The 27,500-nt window shown below is 40.1% G+C and overlaps 1 protein-coding gene across 1 annotated transcript in view; it reads right to left on the bottom strand.

Moving 5' to 3' along the window:
* The window catches only part of SKAP2 (src kinase associated phosphoprotein 2), a 164,789-nt gene that overhangs the window by 68,795 nt on the left and 68,494 nt on the right, over positions 1 to 27,500 (bottom strand). The window contains exon 5 of the mRNA XM_019535020.1: positions 959 to 1,036. Within this exon, the coding sequence (XP_019390565.1) occupies positions 959 to 1,036 (78 nt within the window). The remainder of the gene's footprint in view (positions 1 to 958; positions 1,037 to 27,500) is intronic.

The following is a 27,500-nucleotide window of genomic DNA, read 5'->3' on the forward strand; positions in this document are numbered from 1 at the left end:
AGGGGGGAGTAATGCAGGCACAGTTTACTCTGGGTAGCAGCAGGACATAACGCCCACTCCCAGTGCTGCCGCACCGGCATCAGCACTAGGAGTGGGGGCTCTGCCTTGCCACCACTTGCCAGCCAGTGCAGGTGGGGGCACAGGATGTGGGTGCAGCAGCACTGGGAAGGGGGGCTATGCCCTGCTGCCACTTACCCCTTTCCCCCTGGAGTGAGCCGCACCTGCATCCCACCCCCCTGCTCCCTGGCTGGGTAAGTGGCAGCAGGGCAGAGCACCCATTCCCAGCGCTGCCCCTGACCCCAGCTGGGCAGCTTGTCCAAGCCCTAACCCCAATCCTTGCCTCCCCCCCTTTTCTTTCCCCTCCCCCAAACACCAACAGACTTGTCAGCTGCCTGTTTAGTCTATGGCCAAATCTCCAAAAAACAAAATCGGCCAAATTTTTCCAAATCAATTCACGTGCTTTGAATCAATTCAGAGCTTTTACTTGGTCTAACAACTAGATTCAGTTTCAGAGATTCAGTCTCCAAATCAGGCCAAATCTCCTCCGAATCAAATCAGTTAATGAAGCTTCACACAGCCCTAGTATTAAATATGCTGAGACTGTAGGAAACTAGAATTGCCAGAACAGTAAGTATGTATTAGTGACAATTAAAAAAGTATTAAATCAAAATAAATATAGATGGAATTAAAGCCAATTTCAGTATTTACACTCTTGAAGGACAATAAATCTTGGTGGTCACTGAAACATGAAGTCAACATGCACTCTTTAATGTACATCCTGAAGTACATTTAATGTACATCCCCAATGTACACCCTTTCAAAAGGATGGAAAGTCTCTAAATTATGGCTACAACTGGCCAACACTTATGATATTTTGATATTTGTTTCATCCACTGTTATGCAATTTAGTAACGTAGACACAAAAACAGACTAAACATTTTCATGAGGTTTATTTTACCTTTTCTGCGCTTTTCAAGATATCCAGCCTTCAGAACAAACTGAAGATCCTGAGCTGCAATAGGAGGAAACTGGTTCCCTGAAAGAGAAATAAATGTTATAAACCACTATTTTTCAAGGAATTAGTGCTCTGGCTTACTTTAATAAGAAATATGACCAACTTTATATCCACAATGCTAATGAGCTACTGAAAAAAAATGCAACTAATAACTGCTAATCCAGTTTAATTTAACTGGCCAAAAAAACCTCATTAGTCTGAATGACAAAGCTGTTGCTTGTGTTGCTTTGCCACTGCAGGGAGAAGAAAATTATAGCCATGTACCAGACCCTGCAAGCTTCGGGAAGAGAAAAAAAATCTGTACCAAATTTCCAGACTGGAAACATTTTGAGAATTATTTAACATAGGGGGTATTAGCTTGCATCTGAAGACACACTGCTTAAAATGATCTGGAGAAGCAAACAATACTTTGAAGTGTCAGATACAACCGTAATTAAATTGAGAATTTAATTTTCGACAATAACTTCTCCAAAGGTCTTCCAAAAAATATATCAGAAGAGCCTATAAAGTGAAGTGCACAAATTCATAGATTACAAGGCTGAAAGGGACCTCGGAAGATCATCGGGTCCAGCCCCCTGCACAAAGCCGCTGTCCCTATAAAGAAAAGAACCAAATGAAGGGATGACAACAAGTGAAGCTTGTTACTGGCAGAGAAGGCATATTTCATGCTACATTAAGAAGCACTGTTCAGAAAATAGATAATATAGATATTAGATTGAAAAGACAACCACATTGTTCAAATTTTCCAAACTGCTGCTGTGTTTTCAGGATTATTTTTTGATTTTGCATAGGAACTCAGCCATATCTTTGCAATGATCAAGATGGCCTATTGCTTTTCTTCCCATTGCCCCCACTGTTTATTTATACCTAGAAGTGTGAAATTAATTTGCTTTAAAAAAAAAAAAATTCTTCAGCACCTAGATTTCTAGTTTAATCTAAAATAATTTAGTTTCAAGTCCTCCCAAAACAGATTTTATTTAAATTTCTACTATAAAACATAAAAGGCAGAATTGTGTTTAAGCATGCATAATCATTTACATATGTATAAACATCTGGTTTCCCATGCTGCTATTATATACCATAAAAACCTAAAGACCTAACAGGTCATTGGAGGTAATAACCGTTACTTCTAAAATACGTTTAAGAATCACAATGGTAGTTTTGCACTACTACCTATAACTACCCATAGTTCTTGTTGTAGGAAGTCAGCAAGTTGTTCTTTAAAATTATTTACATAATCCTGTTAGTTCTATAGCAACTTCTGTGTTAAATAACCACTTAAAATATCCTATTTAGATTAAAGAACAAATTTGCACAACACCAAGTTAAATACCTTCTTTGCTAAGTAACTGAGGTCTGTTACGCTCTTCAATAGTCATTTAAAACCAAATTTACTATACACTAATCTAGATCTTGGTACTCATTTTGTTAGTAAAACTTGTATTTCAAATGAAAAGAAGGTAATGAAAAAAGAAGAGCAAGTGAAGTACTGAAGGCTATACAAGGAAAGCATACCAAACACGAGAAGATATTCCTCAAGATAATCCCAACAGTTTTCCAACAAAAAGAATAAAAAGAAGTCAGACTATGTAGTAGATGCTGTATTAACATTCTAGCTATTGAAAAATGGTGTATTCATATTTTAGCCTACTTCATTATTTATAAATATTTTCTTGTTAATATCCGCACCACACTAGGTACATTTTAACTTTGAAGGAATTTTTGACCAACATGATAAAAGCAAACTGGTTATATGTACATAAGTGTACACTGTTATAATGGGTTCCATTTGCAGGTAAATATGCAACCACGACGGAAGCACATTTAAGAATTTAGCACAAGGAACTCTACTCAAACCAAAAGCAGAGTCTCAACAGTGTAGAAGACGTATCCATGTCAAAATAAAATGAATCTGACTGCTGTCCAGGAGGTGGGGGAGGCAGCTGCATTTTCCAGAGAGACATGTTGTGCTTCTTTAAATTAGTCATTGGGAGGCATCAGTGTGCAGCACTTTCAGCTCTTGCTCAAAGTAGGGCTGGTCATAAAATGATCCTGAAGTTGAATTACTAGAGAAGGGGGAAGGGCAAGAGCAAACTCTTTTGAACAAAAATGGTTACTTCTTGTTAAATCTATTTCTTAAGTTCAAGATCTTCAACAAATACTTGGTTCCAATTTTATTAATGTATTTCTTCGTTTTAGTGAGGAAAGAAGGCTTGCAGGGAGTAATTTAGCACCTACGACTAACTTTAATGGCTTAGACGAGAGTTCAGACTACACACCAACTACATCCTTGTGGTCTTTGCTGGTTGCCAGGTCACTGCTAACTGTGATGGTTTGTATTCCAGAAGGGACAGCCACAGTTGAGAAAGCAAGTTTGAAACCAAATTCATTTCACACAGGGTCCTGATTGGAAGGTGATAAGAAATGGCAGAAGCAGGGTCTTCTGCTGAGACGGGTGGGAGGCTTGAGCACACAGAGCTTGGAGAACCTATGAGCCATGTTCCACTTATGTATTCCCAAAATGATGCTTACAGGGGTCATCTAAAACAGCAGATTAAGGTCCACCTGCAAAAAAATTATAATAAAGTCCAAAAGTTCTTCGTACACATACGGCAGCCCAGGTTCACCCTGTGGCTCTTGTCTACTCTGTGCCAACAGCCAGAGTTGCCATGGCAAGAATTCCTCCCGTGAGGGGAATGTAGAATGCGCTCAGCACAAAGTTAGCTTCTCAGCTAATCACTTCCTAAATCCTAGTGTAGCAGGAATACCGTATCAAGGCCCGACAGAGCATTCTCCACTGCATACATGTAATGGATCAACAGGCACTTACACACGTGGGGAGCCTGCTCCGACATGCTGGAAATCCAGAGTACTCTGGAAGCCTCACATGCCATGTGTATCAGCGGTACAGCATGCCTCCGTACTGAGAAAGTGGCAGCTGTGCAGTTTGAACTAAAACACGTTCAATGTGCTTACGTTCAACGTTCACAGCCACCATTTTGTCAGTGCTGTGGCGGACTGTGCTCCTGATGCATGTGACATGCAGGCGCTTTTAATTAGCACAGCTTGCTAATTAAAAGCACCTAGCACTGCATCAGAAATGTATATAAAAATACCTTGATCTCAGGCTTCATGTCAAGGCTGGAGCTGCTGTAATCTGGCGGTCAGGAAGCCAAGTCCTTTAATAATCTCGTTAATTCCTGCAGTGTGATTTTTTAGGAGCAGGATGGACCTGGTCTATTTTTTTAAATAATAGTAAATGTCATCTGATAGTGTTCCTGAATTTACACCAGCTACAAAATTTAAATACAAAACATTACATTTCTGATTTCTAGTGAATGTAAAACTGTTAAACTTCCTTTCCATACAGAGTAAATTAAAAGAATGCTGGATTGTATTGTACTGTGGTGTGTACCACTAGGAATATATTTTATTTTTTCCAATGTGGGATAAGGGATACATAAAGCAAGAAATAATTAGAGGTCAATGCATTCTTAAGAGATGGTTAGCATGCTTATGGGAAGTTAAGCAGGCAAAATGGAGATAAGTGTTATTCAGTAACAGCTAAGTGGTTGATTATAGCTTGTCTTCCTTGTAAAGCACAGTAGCTGCAATTATACAGTAATAATGGTAAAGAACTTTTCCTCAAGTATGAGCCATTCAACTTCTTTGAGACATCCTAAAGGAAAACTGGTAAATCAAAACATAATTCTTAAAAAGCATTTAAAGTAATCTATATCTTGCCCTGAATTTTTTACAGTCATTATTCCTTCTCAAAATATGTATCTTACAAATAAAAAGGAGATCGCTTAACTAAGCAACCTACACAACGAGATCTAGTCTCAGTGTCACAGCTCAACAAAGAAGGTGCATTGTTCTAGCAAGTGTCTTCCTTCCTTTCCTTCTACCTCCCTCACCAGAAAACACCCAACCACACAACCCTTTCTCAATATATCCTCAGTATTCTTTGATCTGGAAATAAATATTTTTACTATTCTAATGTACAATTACCCTTTGGGTCTGTGCACAGCAATACAATATAGTTGTCTGTAGTCCAACCACAGTTAATCTATAATGGGTATTTTTCAAATTTATGTTCCAAATATTTTCAGAGTGCTTCACTGCCTTCCTTTTTCACGTCTTTGCAACAGGTTTTTAGCAGAATTTGCAGATTCACTGGGATCACACAGGCCTTGCCGTGAATGCTTCTGTTACTGCTTCAAACTTGCAGCCCCTGAGCTTTCAAATATGCACCTTAGCTTAGTGCCTACTCCACCCCAAACTTGTCAGAATGCCGATTTTCATTTAATTAAATTAAATTAAAGAATTCTACTCACAAAATTTAAGGGAAGGTGATCAGCTGGCAATTTGTATAAACTCTCATTTGTTTCATTAATGGTTTTCAATACCTTTGGAAAGAATATTTCAGTAACATGCAAACAGAAACACCTGCTAGCTGGCAAAAGGCTTAACACGCAACACCCAGTATTAAAGTGCTAATATTTTAACAGCAAAAAACATTTCACACTAGACACCAGATATCAATTATGTATTTTCAAGACTTCTCCAAGGAAAATAAAGTTATATAGCTTTACAAACCACTTCTTTCAAGGGTAGCTTGTGCATTTCCTATGGCGGTATCTACAGCATTGGCTACTTTGCTCTATAATAAAATTTAATTAATAATTTCCATTACACATACTTGGCTCTTGGGGCTTTTTTCCCCCCATGCTGACTGGTGGGAGGACAGGGGCCTCATCCTATACTCAAGTAAATACAGTATTACTCTGCAGAAACTGAAAGCAGTGGGTGAATCAAATACTATTTCAGTTTCAGTGTTCTGGTAATGCAGGCGTTGGTAATGCATTGGTTTCTGGTAATGCGCACAATAAAATATCTGTATTTCAAGCTATACAAATAAGTCAGTGTGATGTCAAGCTTTACATTATAAATTTCTAAATAAAGTAAGCTATATGACAATTTTCTGTCATCTGTAGAGAGCAGTGATTCTCAACTAGAGTGCCTGGAGATCTTTTGAAGGATGCCATGCATTATTGCACTGTTTGGGTGGCAAATGCAATTCACAGGATAAACCCATAATTTTCAAACAAGAATCCATAGCATTAAAAGCATCCTGACCTGCAGTAAGCTTGCTGATCTCTTTGAGACAGAACTGCTCTTTATTTTTCTGAGGTAAAAACAAAATGTGAAAACTAAGAGCTAACATTTTATGACAGAACTAGCAAGCTAGAGAGAATATGTGTGCACTTATATCTATCTATATATCTATAGATAGATAGAGCTTATATGTAGATCTAATTTTATATCATATAGAAAGCTTATTTTTGTACAGCTATATAATCTCTCTCTATATAAGCACTAAAACATAAACTGTCTCGATATAAAATTAAATTAAGTTATGACAATTTTCTGGTCCTGCACACAGAGCAAGAACAAGCTTATATAAGCTGAATTTTCTAATACACTGTGCGCAAGTTGCATGTAAATTGAGGCATGTTACATATTTCCCTTTAGTTGACTAAGAAAAAATCTGCCAATGTGAATTTGGATTCAATTGCAGGTAAGAGAAGTGAAATAAAAAATGAACCACTGCATTTCAAACTAGAGGAGCAAGTTTGAAATCTATCCAGCAATACCAAATAATTCCAAGAAAACAGGGAACTAACAGACTAACACAAAACACCATTACGACCCCTTAACATAACAGATACAATGTTTTATAAATGTAACTCGAGTACTCCAAGTGCTCTTTCACAGAACGGTTTGGACTCTGTAGAACAATTCAACAGTTCTGACTTCTGGCCAAACACTTGGCCTGGTAAGCTTCTGAAAGGAAACATATGTATATAAGCTGTCTTAGCATTTTAAGTGCTCCTGCAGCTTGTATCCCAGAACAAAAAGTTATAACATTACTCGTTACAGCTGAAAATCTTTCATGTGTAAAAAGAAAAATATTAAATCTCCTAAGCTACAGAACAGAACGTAATTTTAAAAGGGAAGCTTCAAGATTTCAGCAGGCATATACAGATGTGAGGAAATTATACTTTTTATTTTGAGCATTTTTTGGCAATGAATATACAATTTTTTTTATGAATTGCTGTATATAAAATGGTTTGGTTGGGCTGTATACCAACAGGCACTAGATTTTCGTAGGTTTCTTCTACTACTGATAATCCAAGTGAAAAGTTATACCCAGCTTTCAATAAAGTATTTCACTAATGCCTTACCTATCCTTGAAAGCTAGGATTAAGACAGGAACTGAATTTAAAGTGTGACACCTTTTCCAGAATAACTACATTGACATCCTACTCTGGAGTGTCAACACATGAAGTTGTTCAGAAATAGCTTGTTTTAAAGTAACTATTCCTTAATAGCATCATGTGCAGACAAGCTCTTCATAATTAAATAAAATATACTGAAGACAAGAAGGAACATATTTGACCCTTTCAAGTTTTCCCTTATATACACAAACTGGATACAGAATATATTCCAATAAGAACAAAATAAGGCTCCTTCCAGTATAATCAGAGAATCCCACAACAGTGAAACTCCACTTACAAAACAGGTCATGCACTACTGTATGTGAAATATTCCACTCTCCTCAAAAAGGGCCCAGGGATCTCAGACAGCTGATGTATATCTTTAAAAGCCCAAATATAAAAGTTCTACCAAGAGCTATACTATGTCACTTCTTCTGTAACCCATCTGAAGAAAAGTAGTGAAAGACAACTAGCTTCCTTGTCAACAGCACACATGCGACACCCACTTTTAGATCTACTCGATAGACACAACCATCCCTGTCATGGATGTAAAGAATCACTACTGGTTTGGCAGTTAAATGAAAAGCAGCTGACTGCTATTGTATTCAGTCAAATTAAAAAAAAAAGGGGGGGGGGATGAGGAAGGAGAATATCACATCTAGCAACGATGTTGTCCTCACCTTCCATCAAAAGGCATCTGGCTCCATTTGCCAATTTTGCACCAAGTCTCAAGATGTCAACAGACTCTTCATTAATCTCAAATACAGACAGAAATAGAAGAACTGTTTTCTTACAACTTGTACTCTAGTCTGTTTCTTGCCAGGACACTAGGGCTAGGGGCAGACATTCAAAAAGCCTGAGCTTGAATTGATTCAGTCTTTGCAGGTTAGTCTAATCTGACTGGGCTGAACTAGTTTGAAACGTGTCAAACATTCCCCCTGGACTGAGGAAATTCAAGCACATACCTGCAGTGGCTCAAGCTCAAAGCCAGGGGGTGCTAGAATAGCCCTCCCTTCCCTTCTACAGGGAGCTGAGCTGAGGGGGGTGTAGCCACGCCCCAGCAGGACTTTTACTAGGGAGGTCTGCCTGCAGAGTCCCAGGCTTTTTCCCCACTGGCTGCTCAAGGGGCAGGAATGTTACCAGCCCCCAGCTAGCACTCTGAGGCAAGAGCATGTGTGCAGTCCATGCATCTGCAGATCATATGGAACATTTTGATCTCCCTCCCTGCTTCATCATACAGTCTGCAGCAAACTGACAGGCAAGCAAGCTGGGGACAGGGGCTGATAACTGTCACCTGATTAGCAAAATAATCACCTCCCTCCACATTACTTCAAACTTCTTAAACAGGCTGACATGTTGATTAGCTCTAAAAGCCCTAAGCGGTCACTGTTCTGTCTGCCTATCCCAGTGAAATTGGAGATGCACACACACGCAAACACCTCTCGGCATTAGTTAGCATACCACACAATCCCTGCTGTGGCAAAGAGGAAGAAGGGATCTCTGCTTAAGCAGGAAGTGTGTGTGTGTGTGGTGGGGGAACATGGGGAAGTCCGCAAACCTTGCTGTGCCTGCAAGTTCATGCCAAGCTCCAGCACAACAACTACGTAATCAGTTCTAATTTCATTTAAAAAACATTAACTTCTATCATTATGACATATTCTTTCAAGAACAGTGTTATTCCATATTTTTATTTAGGGAAATTCTCCCAAAAAAAACCCAGAATCTTTCAAATTGGTATATACATTTTTAACAGATCCATTGGATGCCCTAGGAATACGGATATTTAAATCCAAGGGTAAGCAACAGTCATCCACCAGGTTCCAACTCTCTTCTAGGTTCAGGATTAGCTTTGCCTTTCAAATTACACAACTAAATAGACCAGGGGCAGGCAATTATTTTGGGCGGAGGGCCGCTTACTGAGTTTTGGCAAGCCCTCAAGGGCTGCATGACAGGCAGCCAGGGGCAGATAAATATTAATTTTCTAAAAAATTTTAGGGGCCCCGCAGGCTGGATAGAATGACCTGGTGGACCACATCTGTCGCACGGGCTGCATTTTGCCCACTTCTGATATAGACTTCTGTATCTCTAATACCAATGATTAGGCTCCGAACCTAGAAACAGGAGCACTGGAGCTCCTGTGCTTGGTAATGGGACTATAAGTTAGGAGATGGTGAGTGACAGAAGACTGGTAGCCATATTTAAGATTTTATGATTCCATAACAGGTCACAGGACTGGAAAGACGATCTGCTGAAGGAACCCAGGGCCTTGCAATAATCCTTATGGCATAGAAATGACATGGAATAAAGGCTAAGTATTTATTTACTGTATTGATTAAATGCAACCCTGATCTTGGACCTTTTACTTTATGTCCTTTTAATTCTTCTGAAGTATCTTAGTAGCTGTATTTTATTTTATTTTTTTTAATCAAACCAATTTTAAGAATTAAGAACACAAATTACAAAGTGAATACACTGTCACTGAAGCCAAGCTGGTTGAGACAGCACAACAGTTTCAGTAACCGTACCGTACCAAACCTCACTGAAGAAGACATGCAGTCTTCTTCAGTGGAATGCTGCATTAAAAGAAAGAACATGAAAGTTCTGGTAAAACAGACATTTCTTTCTGTGCAAATTAAAAACTACGGCTTCATTTTACTTTTAAAAAAATGCACAGAAGATCATCCTTGTGCCAAGTCTAAACTAGAATTATCAAGTTGCAGCTGGGAACAATTTTAAAAATGAACCTTCCCCTGCATCATCATCATTCCCCACCACCAAAAAAGCAGCAAATGGGAGTTTTAATGAAAATGCTGATACAACTTTAACTATGGCAGTGCTAGCAGCGTTGCTATAATAAATCTGTCAGTTTCTATAATGCCTATGACAAACCCATTAATATGAATGATGTACACTTCACATAACACACTACATAGCAACTGCACAGGTTATGTCATCTTCATTCTGAGTAGCAAATCAGTAATCAATATTTGTAAAAGCAGGCTAAGCCTTTGTAAAATCACTGGTTTAGTGATTGAAGAGTTTGCTCAATCTGTACAGTTAATCCCTCTTCATGTGCTTGAGTCCTCTATTTATTCCAACCACTTACAGTGGTACCTATAACAGATTAATACATCTCCACATGCTAAATGTGTCTTGACAACTGGCACAACATACTGCTGTCAGGATAATCTTTATAAACACTAGGCTATTTCTTAGCGAGCCTGAAGCCAACATTTAGAAACCAAAAGTTTACAAATAGTCTCAGAGAGACCTCCTCATATATCACATCACGTTTTCACTGAATTATTCCCTATTGAAACTAGCATTATATTTTGTTCCAGAAAAAATATGCTAGTGTGTTTCAGATTCATAAGAAGTTAAAATAAAATTTCACGAAGTCACATATTAGGGGTTTTTTTTTTTTTTTATAACAAGAATTCTCCACAGAAAAAAACCCAGAAAAGTAACAAAGAATTTCTCTGTGCTACAATATGCTGTGCCTGTAAGTGAAAAGCTTACTGCCTGGGTAACTATGAGTAGTCAAAGTCCACTAGCCAAGGAAATTAACTGAACAAACATTAGCAAGTTAACATTCTATAAAATAAAAACAAAAAAGTGACCATCAAGTTTTCAGCAAGATAGAAAGAGTAATATGATTAGAACAACCAGACAAAAATATTTAGATATGTGTATAGGCAAATTTCCACTGTAAACTGAAATTTACAGCACATTGGCAAAGATTAGGTTGATCTACAAAGTTCTTAATGCATCTCCCATGGAATAGATAAAGGACCAATTAGAAGAAGGTATAATTTCACTGATTTTCTGAGAATGCCAGAAGCAATAGTACAGATCAAATTTGTGTCAATCTTATATCTCTAGGAAACTATTTAGGCTAAGCATATCAAAACACATTAGTCCAACTATTTTTGTTACAAAAAATTTCAACTCATCTGAGACACAGAAAAGCCATTTTCCATATATTATGGGGGTGTTTGTTTTACAATGAACAGGCAAAACATTTTATCTTTACATCACATTTTTTGGGTAACCGACTAAGTAAGATACCTGAGAAAGCCACTTTGTGATGTATGGGGCCTTCTAGTTACTTGTCTTGCATCAACATTGTATCTAATTGTTTGTACTAGCCACCAGAGGCAGATTCATAGCAGGTGCAGTAGTGCAGCTGCACACCTTTCTGATTTCTGCTCCACCCAGACTTTAAAACCTGGGAGGGCAACAGCATTTCTATTTAGGCGGTGCTGAGTGAGTTAACTTACTTCCTGGATCATTATCTTCCTGATTCCTGCTAATCTCGCTGCATTCCACAGATGTTAACAAGCTTCTCCTTTATAATGATCTTGAGGTTCTGCTAAATCAAAGTATCCTTTCTTCTGCAATTTTGCTCTGTTAGCCATTCCTGGTAATGTCTCTCTTCTACATCAAAGCCCTGCAAACTGTTTTTAAGTTCTAGCTATAAACTTTAACTCAAGTGTAGACATGACTGATAATGAAATATTGGAGGCATTGTCAGGATGCTCAAGAAAGCTAGACACTGTTATTAGTCCTGTAGTCACTATAGTTAAATGTACTCTTATTCAGCTACATAAAACAATATTGCTCAACTCATTTGAGTATTTCTTTTTTTGCTTAATTTGCTGTGGTTTTTTTAACTTTATACACTAGCAAGTAAAAGCACATTCAAATATTTATATGTTTTTATTTTTATCTTAAACTGAATAATATCATTGCAGCGCCCTAGCATATCAGTAAAGCATCTACTTTCTCTTTAACTGGAGAAAAATGTGTTGCATTATGTGTGATGGTGTGCCACATCATCTGCACCCTGCTCTTCAAAATCCTAGATCTACTCATGCTTCCCACTAAGTTTCAACAGCTAAGGAAAATTAATATAGTTAAAGTATACTGCATTTCCTCACATACTGCATGCCCCTAAATAAGGCACGCAATTTACTGCTGGAAGGTAAAATACAGAAAAAAGATTTTCTGCATTCTAGAATAATGGCCACCTGGATGACACAGTAAATCCCCTGCTTCTATTCTAGTACTATAACAGTGAAGAAAAATCAGCTTCCCTGCTGAAGATACTCTCCCCAGTTTTGAAGGGCTCATTTTGGAAGGAAAGGTGCATGAGCTATGCAAGTAAATACAAGATTGTGAAGCTTAAGTGGTTAATTCCAGGAATTCACCAAGGGAAATTGAAGTTTTTGGAGTTTTCACAGCTGAATCTTCTAGAACCATACACGAACAGCTCCAGACAGAAGAGCAAGTGGGTCTGGGGGAGGGCAGTAGGGAGGGAAGGTTACTGGAAAAGGACTGGTAGGCTAAGACTATAACTAGTCCAAGCAACAGAAGAACACGGTGGTGTTCAGCACAGAAATAATGTAATCTGTTAGCATGTATGGATCAGAAGAGGACAGAATAAAACAGCTCCACATGGCTTCAGGCTTATAATTTAGAATAAAAAAGGCACCTGAAATGCAACTTAAAGAAAAAGGAATACAGATGTAAACAGACACCATAACCATGCCTTTACCTGAGCAAACGACAAACTGAATATTTGATGCGTCTGATTGAGGATTTAGGATGCACATATCCACTTTTGAAACCAATATCCCAGACACTTAACATTAATAAGTACCTTCCATATTTAAGGCAGCTAAGACTAGTTCAGCAATCTACAGCCCATGGCCAGATCCAGCCCACCAAATGATTTCATTAAGCCCATAAAGCACAGATATCAACAGTGTTTCAGTGGTAAGGCAATATGGCAACACTTCAGCAGCATGTACCACAGGCCAGGATGGAAGTACCAGGCCACTTTGGATCCAAATGCATTATTTCATCCATTCCTAAAAGGCTACTGACCCCTAAGTTAAGACTGAAAAGAGGGGGGGATAGAATAAGATGTCATTTCAGTATACAGAAAGCAGGAAAACTGAAAACAGGTAAACAGATAAAACTGCAGGGTGACAGTTTAATGAGTACAGTACAGTACAGACATACATACATACAGACAGACATACAAATAAAGAAAATTACTAGATTCAGATTCTGGTCTGGATTCAGAGTTTTACGCCCTGAGGCAAGACAGCCAATCCACAAAAGGGTATGGACTTGCCCTGCTCATCTAAATGTTGAGCTCTGGTCATTTTTCAAAAGTGGTAGCATTTGATAATTAATGTTGCAGTGCATAATTTCAAATGGTCTAATATTCACCAGTTGCATGTACCAATACTAAATAAAGTGCACTGATGAACAACAACAACAAAATAGTACCCAAAATGTAACATGGCTGCTTCAAAGTACAAAACAAATCAGTATTTCAGAAGGCTTGCAAATTGACAGAGAAGGATGTTGTATTCTAGCTATTAAAAACCTGCCCAAGGGAAAAAGTAGTTTTGATGTAGTTTGCCATGCTTTGGATATACAATAAGCTGCAGCTTTAAGCCTACTTTCTATGCCACTAATGTGGTCTCTTATGGTTTGACAAAAGGCAAGAAAAGGAGCTAAAAAAGAAAAATACTTTGATCATTCAATAGTGTATATGATTAGTGAGAGTACTCCAGCGTGCTGACCAGGGAGTTAACTACTGAATCCCTATAATAAAAAAACAATTTCCGATTGAATAGCTGATTGAAGCAGCTTTAGCTAATAGCACCAAAAAGCCCCAGTGAAGCACCTGATCTATACAGACACCACAAAGCCAGGTCAAAGTAAAGTGCTACTTCTTCCAGTAAATAGATGAAAGAGTCGCAAACAAACTTTAAAAAATGGATTCGCCTTTAAAGGAGAAAAACATGGAAAACCATGGATTTTCCCTTGAAGGCTGGCAGAGTTCCAGCCTGCAAGGAGCTGCTTGGGGCCTCCAATGGCCTACACCCCAAACCCCCACCCCTGCCCCACACACTGGGGGGCTGGGGCCTAGAGGTGGGGTGCAGTGGGTCAGGAGTGAGGGGCACGAACCACTGCTATAGACTGTTCCAGGTTTTAGTCAATAGCAAAGCTAACTGGGTTTCCAAATGACACAAGAACCAAAAAGGTCTCTCCCACCCCTCCCCCTTTACAAAGACAAGTCTGAAGCTGCAGAGAAATCTAAAAGTTGATCACAATTCCATGAACTGTATCCCACTGCCAATCAGCCAAAGCAACAGGAATTCAATCAGGAACATACAGAGTGAGCTAAAGCAGCAGTCAGCACCACAGAAAGAAGAAAACACAGATAGCATTTTGACCTACAATGACCCAAAAGGTGCTAATGGGAGCACCTTGTTTGTGTGCATGTCTCTCTCAGCAGCCAGCTTCAGTAACGTCCTCCAACTTCTCCACCTCCTGGTGCATGCATGTATCAGATTTGAATTTGGACACTTGACCTTACAACAAAACGTGAACCAGTTTGTGACATGCTGGGTCATCGAAGAGGCACTTTGCAAGATGGAAGAAAGAGAGCTGACCCTACATGCGTAACCTCACGAGGGGGATGAGGAAAGGGGTTTCAGTTTCTGGCGACACTGTTTTTCTTGTTATTGCTGACAAGGTGTTTCATGTTTGGCCCTTAGGAGGGCCACATACCTTGCACTTTCACCATTTGTTTTTAAGATCTGTATAAAGTTTTTAAAAAGTCAAAGTTCTTCCCTCTCCTTCAGGTGAAGGGAAATATTAGGCTGTGTTGCAAGTCTGTACAGGCCCAAGCCAAGCAACTGACAGCACTGCTTGTGCTCGAGGCCAGATTGCAAGAATGGGAGAAAGAAGAAAACATCAATGTGCAGGTGGTAAAAGAAGAGCAAGCAGACTGACAGGCTAGAACACTGAATTCTTAAAGCTTTTTTGAGAGTAAGGAGGCAGTCCCTGAAATATCGCCTAGGGGCCCTTTTAACCATTTAACATGAGTTGGTCCACTACCATAATTTTGGTCAACATAGAAGACAGACTAAGATATTACAGCATTATAACTGGTATAACATTTTTTCAAGCAACCAACAGGCAGTTAGCAATCTTCAGTTCAGTGCTGAAATACGTACTCTCCCTGACTCTCTAGCTGCATATAAAGACATATCATGACCACATTACTAGTTGCAACTAGAATGTTAAAGTGCCTTTTGGGACTTTTCTAAATATATATCTTTTAGAAAGGTAATATAGAAGATTCATGAATTGTTTTAGGTCTCATATGTGATTAGAGAGATTTCAGAACAAAGTCTTAAACATTTATTTAGGTTTTCATGGATCTCTTTGTAGTGATGTATCTGTATTTTGAGGATTCTGCACATTCAGCATGGAACAAAATTTTTTTTATTCAGTTTACTAGCTCTCCCACAGATTCTACCTAGGAAATGTGGGGTGATTTGGTCTTCAAAAACCAAGGAAGAAGTAGGAATGGTAAAGTAAAGTAAAATAAAATGATTACTAGTCACATAATCCATAGAAAGGTTCTTGCTATGAACAACTGGGAACTTTAAAAGATGCACATTAGAAAAAAAATCTTAGCATTAATCTTACATAGGGCTGACTATGTACAGGACAAAAATATACAAGGAGCTTGTCAACACTACTGTCATGTATAGAAAGGAGAATTAAGAGCTCATTTGTTATTCTCAGTTGGAGAGGTCACCAGTGTTATCTTGCACATGCCGATTTGATACACTATGCATGATTAATGCTTGTTTAAAGGACACTGCCAAGGCTGTAGGTCAAAATATGACCCACAATTTTTTTATATCTATATGTAAAGTATTTAATTCTTCATGCATGTTTTTCTTCCCCTCTTAAAAATATTTCAACCCTTTTTTCCTAAAAAATACATAGCTGAAACACAGCAAACAAAAACAAAGATTCTAGTGTCAAACTTTTTTTTCCTTTTTGGGTGGTTGTTTCAATTTTTACCACTACAATATGCAAAACACTTTTTAGTATAAATATAACTGCCTTCACAAGCTTGTCCTTCAAGGCTTTTTGTTTTTCCCCATTTCCATCAAGTCAAGAAGGTATTTATTTTAAAGATAGATATAAAATACATTCCTTTGTTTCAGTTTAAAAGTATACTGCCCAAGAATGGTAAAAGACATAGTATTTTTCCAGAGGTCCTAAAACATGCTCACACATGGACTAGATCTTCAGTTCACTCTTCCCCTAGTTACTGTCCACCAAATTATAGGCAGGAATTTTATTTACTTTAAAGCTTTAAAATTATTTTAAAGTTGCAGACTGGTGTTTCTGAACCTGTGCGTTGCAAGAATATATAAAAGGGTCATGATCAAACTTTTAAAGTGGATCAACAGACTTTAAAAATAGATTCTCCTTTAAAAGAGAAAAATGTGGTAAATCATGGGCATATGTAGACAAAACAGGGGCCCTAAATTGAAGCGGTGGGTTTTAAAAACACCGCTTCAATTTAGGGCTGATTAAACCCCTGTGCCGTGCACACACCCCACTGATTCTCTGGAGGGGAGGGGAGGGGAGAGGAGGGCAAGCTGCTGGTGGGCAGAGCGGTTCCTGGGCTGCGGGGGCAGGAACTGGTGCTTCCCTCCACAGCAATGGTGGCCCCCCAGGTGGCACCCACCTGCAGGCACCTAGCTCGGGCTGTTCCAGGGGGCACCGCAGCTGTGGAGGGAAGCACCGGGCCCCCGTGTAGCTCAGGCAGGCAGGTCCCAGGCGGGAGGAGATCAGGCTCGTCGCTTTTTTTGGGCCGAGCATTCCCGGGCTGCTGTCAGGCTGCCTGCAAGATTTCCTGCAGAGCCACAGAGCTGCATGGAGCCCATGTGTGGAGCCTCAGAAGAGTTTTAGTTTGCTGCGCCCAAAGTCATTTAAGGTGCATTATGCTGCCAAATTTCCTACAGCAGCTGGAGTTAATGCGCAATACATCATCACGGCGTGCAAACTCTGACACCACTAAAGCAGTGCAAAAGTATTTAGCTCACTTTAAAGTGTGCACACATGCCCCTCGTTTTGTCTACACATGGCTCATGGCTTTTCCCAGGCAGATTGTCAGAGTTCCAGCCTACAAGGAGCTGCTCGCCCTCCTCTTTCCCCCCGCACCCCACACATCTACCCCTGCCCCACACACTGAGAGGCTGGGGGTGAGGGGCAGTGGGTTGGGAATGAGGGGCATTGGGTTGGGACTGGCCACTGATATTTACAAATGGGTCCTAGTACAAAAAAAGGTTGAGAACCACTGCTTTAGACCGCTTTAAAATTGAAGATGACTCAAGGCCTTAAGTCAAATTATTCTGGAAAAAAAAAAAATAAGGGCAAGGAAGCAAAAGAGCCAGCCATGTGCTTGGGTTTTATGGATCACATTTGTGAACCTCTGGCTTATATCTGTCTAGCTATATATAATTCTGTATGCGTGACACCATGTTTTGTTCCTGTGGAAATGACCGTCTTATCCAAAGGATGACTTCAAGTTAGAAAATAAGCAATAGAAACAGATGTTAGATCACAAAGTTCCTGTTTTTCTTCAAATATCTTTAGAAACAAAAAAAGAGGAGAGGCAAATATATTCAAAAAAAAAAAAAAAAATCACACAAGACTAAAGGACCATTTCAAACCAGATTTTTTTTTTAATTTTTAGCTTTCTATAGCATTTAAGCAACGCTAAAAATAGCGCATATTTGTGACTTCACTAGGTAGCATTTGCCATAAGGTTGAAATATTATTACATATTACTAATACTAATATATTTTTGTTATATATATTTAAGCCTTTAAAGACTTATCAAACTGTGATTTGCTTTGTCAGTGTATTCTTCTGCTTTTCCACAGGGTAGCAGTGTGCTTCAAAACAAGGCCACCACTGTGGGAATATGAATGAGTACACAAAATGCCTGCAGAAAGCAGCTGTTCCCTCTTGTACATATGCAAATGAAGAATGCTAAATAATGAGGGCAACTATGTCACAAAGGCATAGAACAGAGAGACTAAATGGACTACAACAACGTATTTGTAGGAAGCAGTGAACTGAAATTTACAAAAAAACATATGAAAGCCACTTTATACTCTGCATCCATGATAATCAAGCCATTGAGAGGAAAATATAATTTGTTTAAAATTATCTGAGGAATTTATTTTAAAGAGACATTAAAATTAAAAGGTTATTTTAATTTAAAGCAGTATCTCCTACAAACATCACATAGTTAAGACAGGAATCAGAACATTTGTTCTCTACAGCCCAGCTCTACCATCAGTTTTGTGTATGACCTTAGCAAAGTCAATTAATCTAATTTTCCTTATCCATAAAAGTAGAGACAACTATACTATGGAGCTTGTATCAGGCTAAAGTCCTTGTTTGTAAAACATTTTGAGGTAATAAAAAGGGAAAAGTTGTGCCAAAGTTTAACACTGTTGCATTTTCATTGTTTTTAATAAACCTGCTGCAGCAATGTTGAGTTTGAATGACAACATTAAGCAGAACTTTCAAGCGAGCTCTTGCTAGAAGTAGCAGACATTACAGGCTTCTTGCGATGACCCCGATTTCAGCTCAAACAACTAATGCCTGAGTCAGAACATTGCTATGCGGAGGGCTGTGAGGAGACTTCCAGATGTCAGCTGTTCTAACAGGGGACCATTTATTTGATATTGGAGAGAACGGCTGCCTCAGTGATAAAGTAGGAACTGGAAAAGTAAAGGAAGCAAATTCTTCTTCACTTCCCATTTGCTGTTTCTTCAGTACAAGGAACATTAAAGTTATCAAAAGGTTTATCATCATAGCTCACTGATTAAGTGTACTACCAATCCCTTCTCTCACCATTTGTCGCAGATTAAAAAAAGAAAAATAGCTTCTACAGACCATAGTAATTAATTTATTTAGCCAAAAAATGTGCAAGTGAGATGTACGGGACTAGATAATTTAGAAGAGTTGAAAATTGCACGCCAGTCTTAAAATTGCCACCATGCCCACAAATATTTTGAGTTCAGGGTCCCAGGGCATCTCTAAAGCTGATCTAATAACATAATCCTTGGCACAAGAATTTTTCACAACGGGGGGGTCCTACTGATAAACGTTTAAAGTTGTTCTCGCTTTGGTTCCTTATCTTTAAGCCTGTTTACTTCCAACAATAAGAGCACACAAGAGATATGCTTCATTAAGTTGTATGCCTTGCTTAGACATGTAGTGACATTACATGTATGAAGAGACAAACCTGGCCAAAAATAAAGTTATATGCAAGCTGACTCTTTTCCAGAAAATTATGCACTTTTAACAGTTCTGAAGAAAAAGTTACTGCATTATCTTACATACAAAAAAACAAAAACCTCCACCTTTCCCCCAAAAAAATCAGCCCCCAAAATTGAGGTGTGTATTATTAATTGTGAAGTCAATTTTCTGTGCAGGGTTGGAAGCTCCCTGGCACAATTCCTGCTTTACAGAGCAGTAGCTATGGTATTACTATTCAGTCAGATGATGGAGTCCACTGAGTTAACAGCTTACTGTTCTTTCCTCTACAGGTGCAAGCAATCAACTCTCCTTTTTAATGATCTAATGGTCTTGATGTTCCTGTAATCAAGCTAAACTTTCTTAGACCAGTTTTGCTGTCTGCTAGCTGCTCCTGGTCTCTTTCATAAACTTTATTTCAGATTTGTTACGACTTCAAAATCAGAGGTCCATCCATGAGGTACTTTTACACATGCAAGGGCTGTGACGCTTGCAGTTGACTAAGCAGCGAAATGCACTTCAACATTGAGAAAATGGCAGCGGCACGCTTTTGAAGTAACACACATCAGAGGTGCTTTAGTTCAAAAGCACACCGCCATTTTCTGTGCGCTTACGCACATTTACGTGCACAGTTCACCTCAGCTCATGTGTGGAGCAGACTTGATTAATCAAGTCTGCTTCAAAGTGGCAGATTTATGGCATGTTGCAGGAAAACAAAAGTATGCATATAAACGCCCATGAAGACCAGCCTTCAGCAGCAGCTCAGGATTCACCTTTAGTTAGACGGGAAAGGATATGTCAGCTAAGATTAGGTTCAGTCCCTGCTCTATACAGCTCTAGAAAAAAAAAAATCTTCATTCCACCTTTTTAAAAACAAGGTGTTAGTATAGTTGGGGGTCTGTCTTCACAGGCAAGGTCAGCTCCCAGACTACAGCATCAGGCAGCACGGTTCGGGGAGGTGATCAGTAGCCAACAGTGGCAAAACAGGTTATGGACTATTTAGAAAAGCTGGACTTGTACAAGTTCATGGGGCCAGATGGGGTGCAACTGAGGATGCCAAGGGAGTTGGCTGATACAATTGCAGAGCCACTGGCCATTATCTTTGAAAACTCATGGCGATTGGGAGAGGTCCTTGATGAATGTAAAAGGGTAAATATAGTGCCTATCTTTAAAAAAAGGGAAGAAGGAGGATCTGGGGAACTACCGACAGATCAGCTTCACTTCAGTCCCTGGAAAGATCATGAAGCAGGTCCTCAAGGAATCCATTTCTAAGCACTTGGGAGGAGAAGAAAGTGATCAGGAGCAGTCAGCACTGATTCAGCAAAGGCACATCATGCCTGACCAACCTGACTGCCTTCTATGCTGAGAGATGACTGCTTTTGGAAGCAGGAAGAGCAGTGGACATATACCTTGAATTCAGCAAGGCTTTTGATACAGCCTCCCACAACATTCTTGCAAGCAGGCTAAGGAAGTACGGGTTGGATGAATGCAAGATGGATAGAGAACTGGCTAGATAGTCGGGCTCAGAGGGAATAAACAACGGCTTGATATCTACTTGGTAACCAGCATCGAGTGGACTGCCCCAAAGTCCTAGAGCTAGTTTTGTTCAATATCTTCATCAGTGACCTAGAAGATGGGATGGAGTGCACCTTCAGCAAGTATGCAGATGACACCAAGCTGGTGGGGAGTAATAGATGCACTGAAGGAGAGGGTTTAGATTCCTAGAGACCTAGATAAATTGGAGGATCAGACCAAAAGAAATCTCATGAGGTTCAATAAGGACAATTGCAAAGTCCTGCACTTAGGACAAAAAAATCCCATGCACTGGTACTGGCTGGGGACCAACTGGCTTAGCAGAAGCTCTGCAGAAAAGGACCTGAGAGTTACAGTGGACAATAAGCTGTATACATGCCAAAGTGCCCCTATCATGAAGAAAGCTAACAGCATACTGGGCTGCATTAGTAGAAGCATTGGTAGCAGATGAAGGGAAGTGATTATTCCCCCCTACTGAGCACTGATGAGGCCTCATCTGGAGTACTTTGTCCAGTTTTTGCCCCCCCTCCCCCCACCAACTACAGAAACAGGGTGGACAAATTGGAGAGAGTCCAGCAGAAGGCAATGAAAATCGTTAGGGGGCTGGGGCACATGATTTCTGAGGAGAGGCTGAGGGAACTGGACTTATTTAGTCTGCAGAAGAGAAGACTGAGAGGAGATTTAATAGCAGCCTTCAACTACCTGAAGGGTGGTTCCCAAGAGGATGGAGCTAGACTGTTGTCAGTGATGGCAGATGACAGAACAAGGAGCAATGGTCTCAAGTTGTAACAAGGAAAGTTTAGGTCAAATATTAGGAAAAACTTACTAGGGCCATATCCAGTTGAGTGCAACAAGACCCAACTGCAGCACCACACACTGCACACTGAGGCATTTCCCATGCTGAGATCCAGGAGTAAAAAACACACACAGAAAAAAAGCAGGGCAGCCTATGTGGAGGCAGTGTGTACCACCCAAAACCAGAGCCTAGCTGGCCAGAGCCACACTCCATCTGCCAGCCAGGCTCCAAACTGCACGGGTGAGAGAGCTGCAGCTTCCCTGACCCTCAGGGCCCCAGGTAAGGCTGCTGGGGCTACCACAGTTGCTGGCCCCAGCCTCCCCTACCCCACCCAAGGGGACCTGCCGCACGCCAGAGAGTACGTGGCACAGGTGTTCCCCAGGGACAACTAGCAGCCACACATGTCCCACTGCTACTTGTCCCCAGGAAAAGTAATGTCCATGCTCCTCTGGGCGCAGCCTAGGAGGGTAGTAGAGCACTGGAACAAGTTACCCAGAGAGGATGTGGAACCCCTCCATCTTTAGAAGTTTAAGACAGGCTAGACAAAGCCTTATATAGGATGAGCTAATTGGGAATGATCTGCTTTGAACAGGCGGTTGAACCAGATGACCTCCTGAGGTCCCTTACAACCCTAATCTTCTATGATACTATGCTATATGTGAGAAAATACCGTTGTTAAACTGTCATTCAAGATCCATGTAAACAAAACCTTCAGCTCACTCTACTGGGATCCATTGGAAGAAACTACTGCATGCCTATAACTACATAAAGACACTTTGATTTCTGTATTCTAGTTTATGTTAGAATAGCCTTTGGCTAGCAATCGGAACCACAGACAACAGCAAGAGTCTTACATGTGCACTACAATGAAGAAGTGTGCGATCATGCACACATTTAACACTGTGGTCTCTCTTCAAGTCCTTGCACAAACTTCACGTACAGCTAATCTTATTAGGAAACAAGTTCCAAGGCTTATTTCACCTAGGATTTGCAAGTGTTTGCAAGAAATGTCAAGGAGATGGGGATGGGGAGGGACGCCGTTTCTGGGAGGTGAACAAATTTCTGACCACTGAAGGAGAAAAGAAAAGTAGAGAGAACTGTGTGGCTCTTTCTCTAGCCAGCATAAACTTCAGCAATCCACCTCTATCAGCCTCCCAGTCTTCATATATCAGTCAGGCTGGGAAGCAGCTATGTGAGATGAGTCAGGCTGTGAGAATAAACAAGGGCAAGTGAAACTGGCTTACAGCCCAAAACTTGGTCAACTGGGAGCCGGGGCTGGCAGTGTTGTGAGTTAATGCACATCAACTAAGGGAGGTATCAATAAGCTTGGCTGAGAGTGTGGGAACAGAAAAAGATTAAGAAAGGTCTTGGACTCCAAGAGATGGAAGGGAAATGCAGTAGAGAAACAAACAAACAAACAAACAAACATTGGCAATCCAGTCCTTACTGTGATAATTATAGTGAAGATGGGAAAAAATTAGAGCAGCTATATCTTCTCATCTTGGATCCAGACATTTCTCCTCTAATGCTCAAACCTAGAAGCTCATCTGTCCTTCAAAAGCCATTTCCCCCACCAATGTTGCCCACACCTACACCCAAATCTACCCAAATGTGTTCCAGACTTGCTTTAACATTTGAGAGCCCAAACTTACTCATGCACTTCATGCCTACATCATCAGTTATAACAACTCCAGGCAAATAACTAAATAGTTTATGGCAAGGGTGGCCAACCTGTAGCCTGTGCGCCACAAATGGCAAAGGCAGCCTCTACATTTGGCATGGAGAGAGGGTACAAGGAACACAGTAGCAGATTAGGCAGGGAGCAGAAAACACAACAGTAGACTGGGCAGAGAGCACAGGACAGGGAGCAGAAAGGAGAGCAACAGAGCAGGCAGAGAATGGGATCAAAGTGGCACTTGAGTTAATTTGTGGGACACCTGCAAAAAGGTTGGCCCCCACTCTTCTGTGGCATATACTGGAAGACATATGCTGGAAGCCCTGTATTTTAGTAATAATACACATTTCCTATTTAAAAGATTGGAAATAGGGTCCCATTTCTTTTCTATCTTTTCCTATGGTTGTCTACGCTGTTCATATTATGACATAAAACAGACATAGCCTGGCAAACTAAAAACTTGGCCAAAACTTCAAGCCAGGAATTCTATTGTCAAGAATGACTTATTTCCTTCTACCACACAGAAATTACCCTGTCCATACCCGTTAATGTATCGCACACAGTACCAACAAGCTTCTGATGCGACTCCATTTGGCCTGAGAAAATGTTAGCTACTAGGGGTGTGCGAAACAGGTCCTACTCAATTCAGATTCAGCCCAAATCAGGGACAGCAATTCGATTCATTGATTTCAATTGCTGTCCCACTTCGATTCAGCCAAATCCAAATCTGAAGATTTGATGCCGATTCAGAGAATCAGCGATTTGGCCGTAGACACAGCTTTACATGTTTTTTCTACATAACTTGAGGTACCAGGTGCAGCTCGTGAACACTGCGATGGTGGAGCTGATGGACTGTCCCATAGGAATGCAGGGGGGGGTGAGGGGCTCCCCCCCCCCCATGTGCTCAGCAGCAAACCCTGAAGTACTTCTGGTCCACTTTGGGGTCCATCAGGGAGCATGCAGCCCCCTTCCCACCCCCATGCTCCCCTGGCTGAGCAACTGGACTTGGGGGGGACCCCAGTTGCACCCCAGACCCAGAAGCCACCAGTCACCAAGCCAGGGAGATGCAGGGAGGCCCCCCCAACACGTTCCCCGGTAGACCCGGAAGTGGCTCCATCCACCCCAGCATCAGCATTCACAAGCCACATAACCCTGAGTTATGTAGAAAAAACATTTAAACTTGTGTCTATGTCTGAATCGCTGAATCTTTCCGAATTGATTTGGAGGGTTCCAATTTGATTCAGAGAAATTAGAGGGTCTCCGGATTCGATTCGGATTTGGAGATTCAGCCATTGAATCGGGCCAAATCTCGGCCAAATCGAATCAGGGACCGAAGCTTCGCACAGCCCTATTAGCTATGGATGCGACTGACTGATAAAAACAAGAAAAAGTAACCAAAATATTTGTAAAATCAACATTTAGAAATAATTTCCAATATTTAGAAATTAGAAACCAACTTTGGATAAAATTTGAAGAACTGCATACTATAATTAGGGACCTACCTAAAACACAGCAGAAGTTTGCGGCGCAGCAGCACCTTTAATCTTGCTTGTAAGCATGCGTCCTCCCACTCCTGTCGCGCCCCACTGAGCTGCTGAGGCGCCAAGAGGCAATTAATGCTGCAGTTTTTGCCTTGCGGCCACTAGGCAGCTGGAGGGGGTGGGGGAGAAGGGGCATAGCAAAAAGAGTGAGATTAAAGGCACCACTGCACTGTGAACTTGCATCATAAATTAGGTCCCTAATTATAATTATCCTAGGAATATATGGATTAATAAACTGTGATCCAGAAAGATACTGCCATATGAAACCCAAACTAGCTATTTCTCAGAATACAGGTGTTACTACTGCAAAGAGAACTAGTCTTCAGAAATGTGAATCTGGCATAACACTAAAAACAACATGATGGGAAAACTAACTAAGGCTAACTTTTGTAACAGGGTACATTTCATACTACAATCTCATCTTCCATTCCTATTCTTGTATCAATGAATCTGAATCTAACCTTTGAACACCACTGTAATGAAAAGGAACCAATAACCAGTGTGCGTGAGGAAACTATGGTGGGGACACTTTCTTCCAATGTATGCAGAAAGTGCTGCACATATGTAGAAACCCCCTAGAGAAGACATCTTCCTGCCACAATATGCTCAAAATTCTTGGGACCAATAGTGAAAGTATTTTGTAACCAAGGGCTTCAGACAACTATAATCAACTTGCACTTTTATTTATTCTAATATCATCCACTGCTTTCAAGGCAGGCATTTTTCAGCACACTTATATGAAACAGTCCATTGCACAAAATCATGGCTGAAATACAGTGCAGAGAGTCATTGTAATAAATGTAATTAGTACTGTATTAACTCTGTTTCACTATGAAAGCTTACAGAGATCACTGCACCATAAAAGTGTCAATTAAAATAACATTAATGGTATTTATAGATACCGTATTTCATAAGATAACTGCAGCTGTTGCCTATGTCCATGAACACAATAAAGGAGGAAAACATGCATCTAATTTAACTGAAAACTGCTGACATCAGGCATCACTGAAGTCAAAAGAAAGAGATGGAAGTTTATTTTTTTTAGCAACCTAAGATCACTACAGTCATGGTACTAGTTGAGCTTTCAGGCCACTGTATCTTTGCAAGATAGGGCCTGAATGCAGAAAATGAGTAGTTTTGATGCACAAAGACGATGTCACAGTTTTCTGTGCCCCCTCTCCAAAACATTAAACCCATTTGGAATGGGACTGAAGTCATTTTGAAACCAATAACTAATTTCTTTAATGAACATGTAAAAATTAAATTTGTGTTACTAAAGTAATACATACATACACACAATTCACATCAAATGGAAAAGATGGGTAGGATTGAACGCTTTAAAGCTTGGAAAACAACAATACACGTGCACAGGTACATAGTACCTGTAAGCAAGTGAATACAAACTGAAAAAACTAGTCAAGTCCTAAATGTGGTCCATATATCCAGTTTGTGCATGTGCTACAAGTATTTTTTTTTTAAAAGAACCCTATATTCAATTTAATTGCTTTAAAAATGGAAACTATTTTACATTCTAGCTGTTTCAAGTGTACCTGGATACAAATAAACATCTTATAGTTTCCCACCAAACTATACAGCGAGTTTGGGGTTGTGTATGAGAAGCTGTACTCTGTTTGCATTTTAACTAATACAACCAGTTCCTCTATTTTGAGAAGCTATACATAGATTGCACAACATAAAATCTAGCTGTTACTTTAAACCAGTGAATAATTACTTTAAATAAAACAAAATAAGCACAGTGCTAATCATGGGATCTGATTTATCTGCAAAAGTCAGGTGTAAATCACAATGTTATGTTTGGTTTTAGTGGAGACTCATCATATTAAAAGCTTCTTGACAAAAATCAGTAAAAATAATTTGTTTTAATGTTAAAAAGAGGTCAAAACAGAAGATCATAAACAATGCATTTTTGGCAACCTAAACAGAATACCAAAAACCTGTATGCAGTGCAACAAGCTGAACAGAAGAGGAAATGAATGGATTACATAGAAAGAGCTTTGTTCCATAGCATGCAACAGTTTTTGCAAAAAGATGCGTCTGTTTTAAAGAGCTTTGGGCTTATGAAAGTGGGATGTTATTAGCCCTGTCCTGAGCCAAATACCAAGTGCAGGTCTTCTGGGTTCTGACTTTGTATTGATTTCAGGAATAATGAAGGTACCTCACTTCCAACGCAACTTTACTACTGCACCCCAATTCCATTTCCAGGGCCTGTCAAACAAAGAACACTAATTGCATTGATTTTGTGAAATTTTACCACATGGTCAAAGAGAACTTAGATCAGGGGCAGGCAACTATTTTGGGCGGAGGGCCGCTTACTGAGTTTTGGCAAGCCATCGAGGGCAGCATGACAGGCAGCCAGGAGCAGATAAGTATTAATTTTCTAAATTTTTTAGGGGCCCCACGCGCCAGATAGAATGCCCTGGCGGGTCGCATCTGGCCCATGGGTGGCATTTTGCCCACCCCTAAATTAGAT

The sequence above is a fragment of the Crocodylus porosus genome, unplaced genomic scaffold (genome assembly GCF_001723895.1).
Source record: "Crocodylus porosus isolate Cpor-Errol unplaced genomic scaffold, CroPor_comp1, whole genome shotgun sequence".
Taxonomy (NCBI): domain Eukaryota; kingdom Metazoa; phylum Chordata; order Crocodylia; family Crocodylidae; genus Crocodylus; species Crocodylus porosus.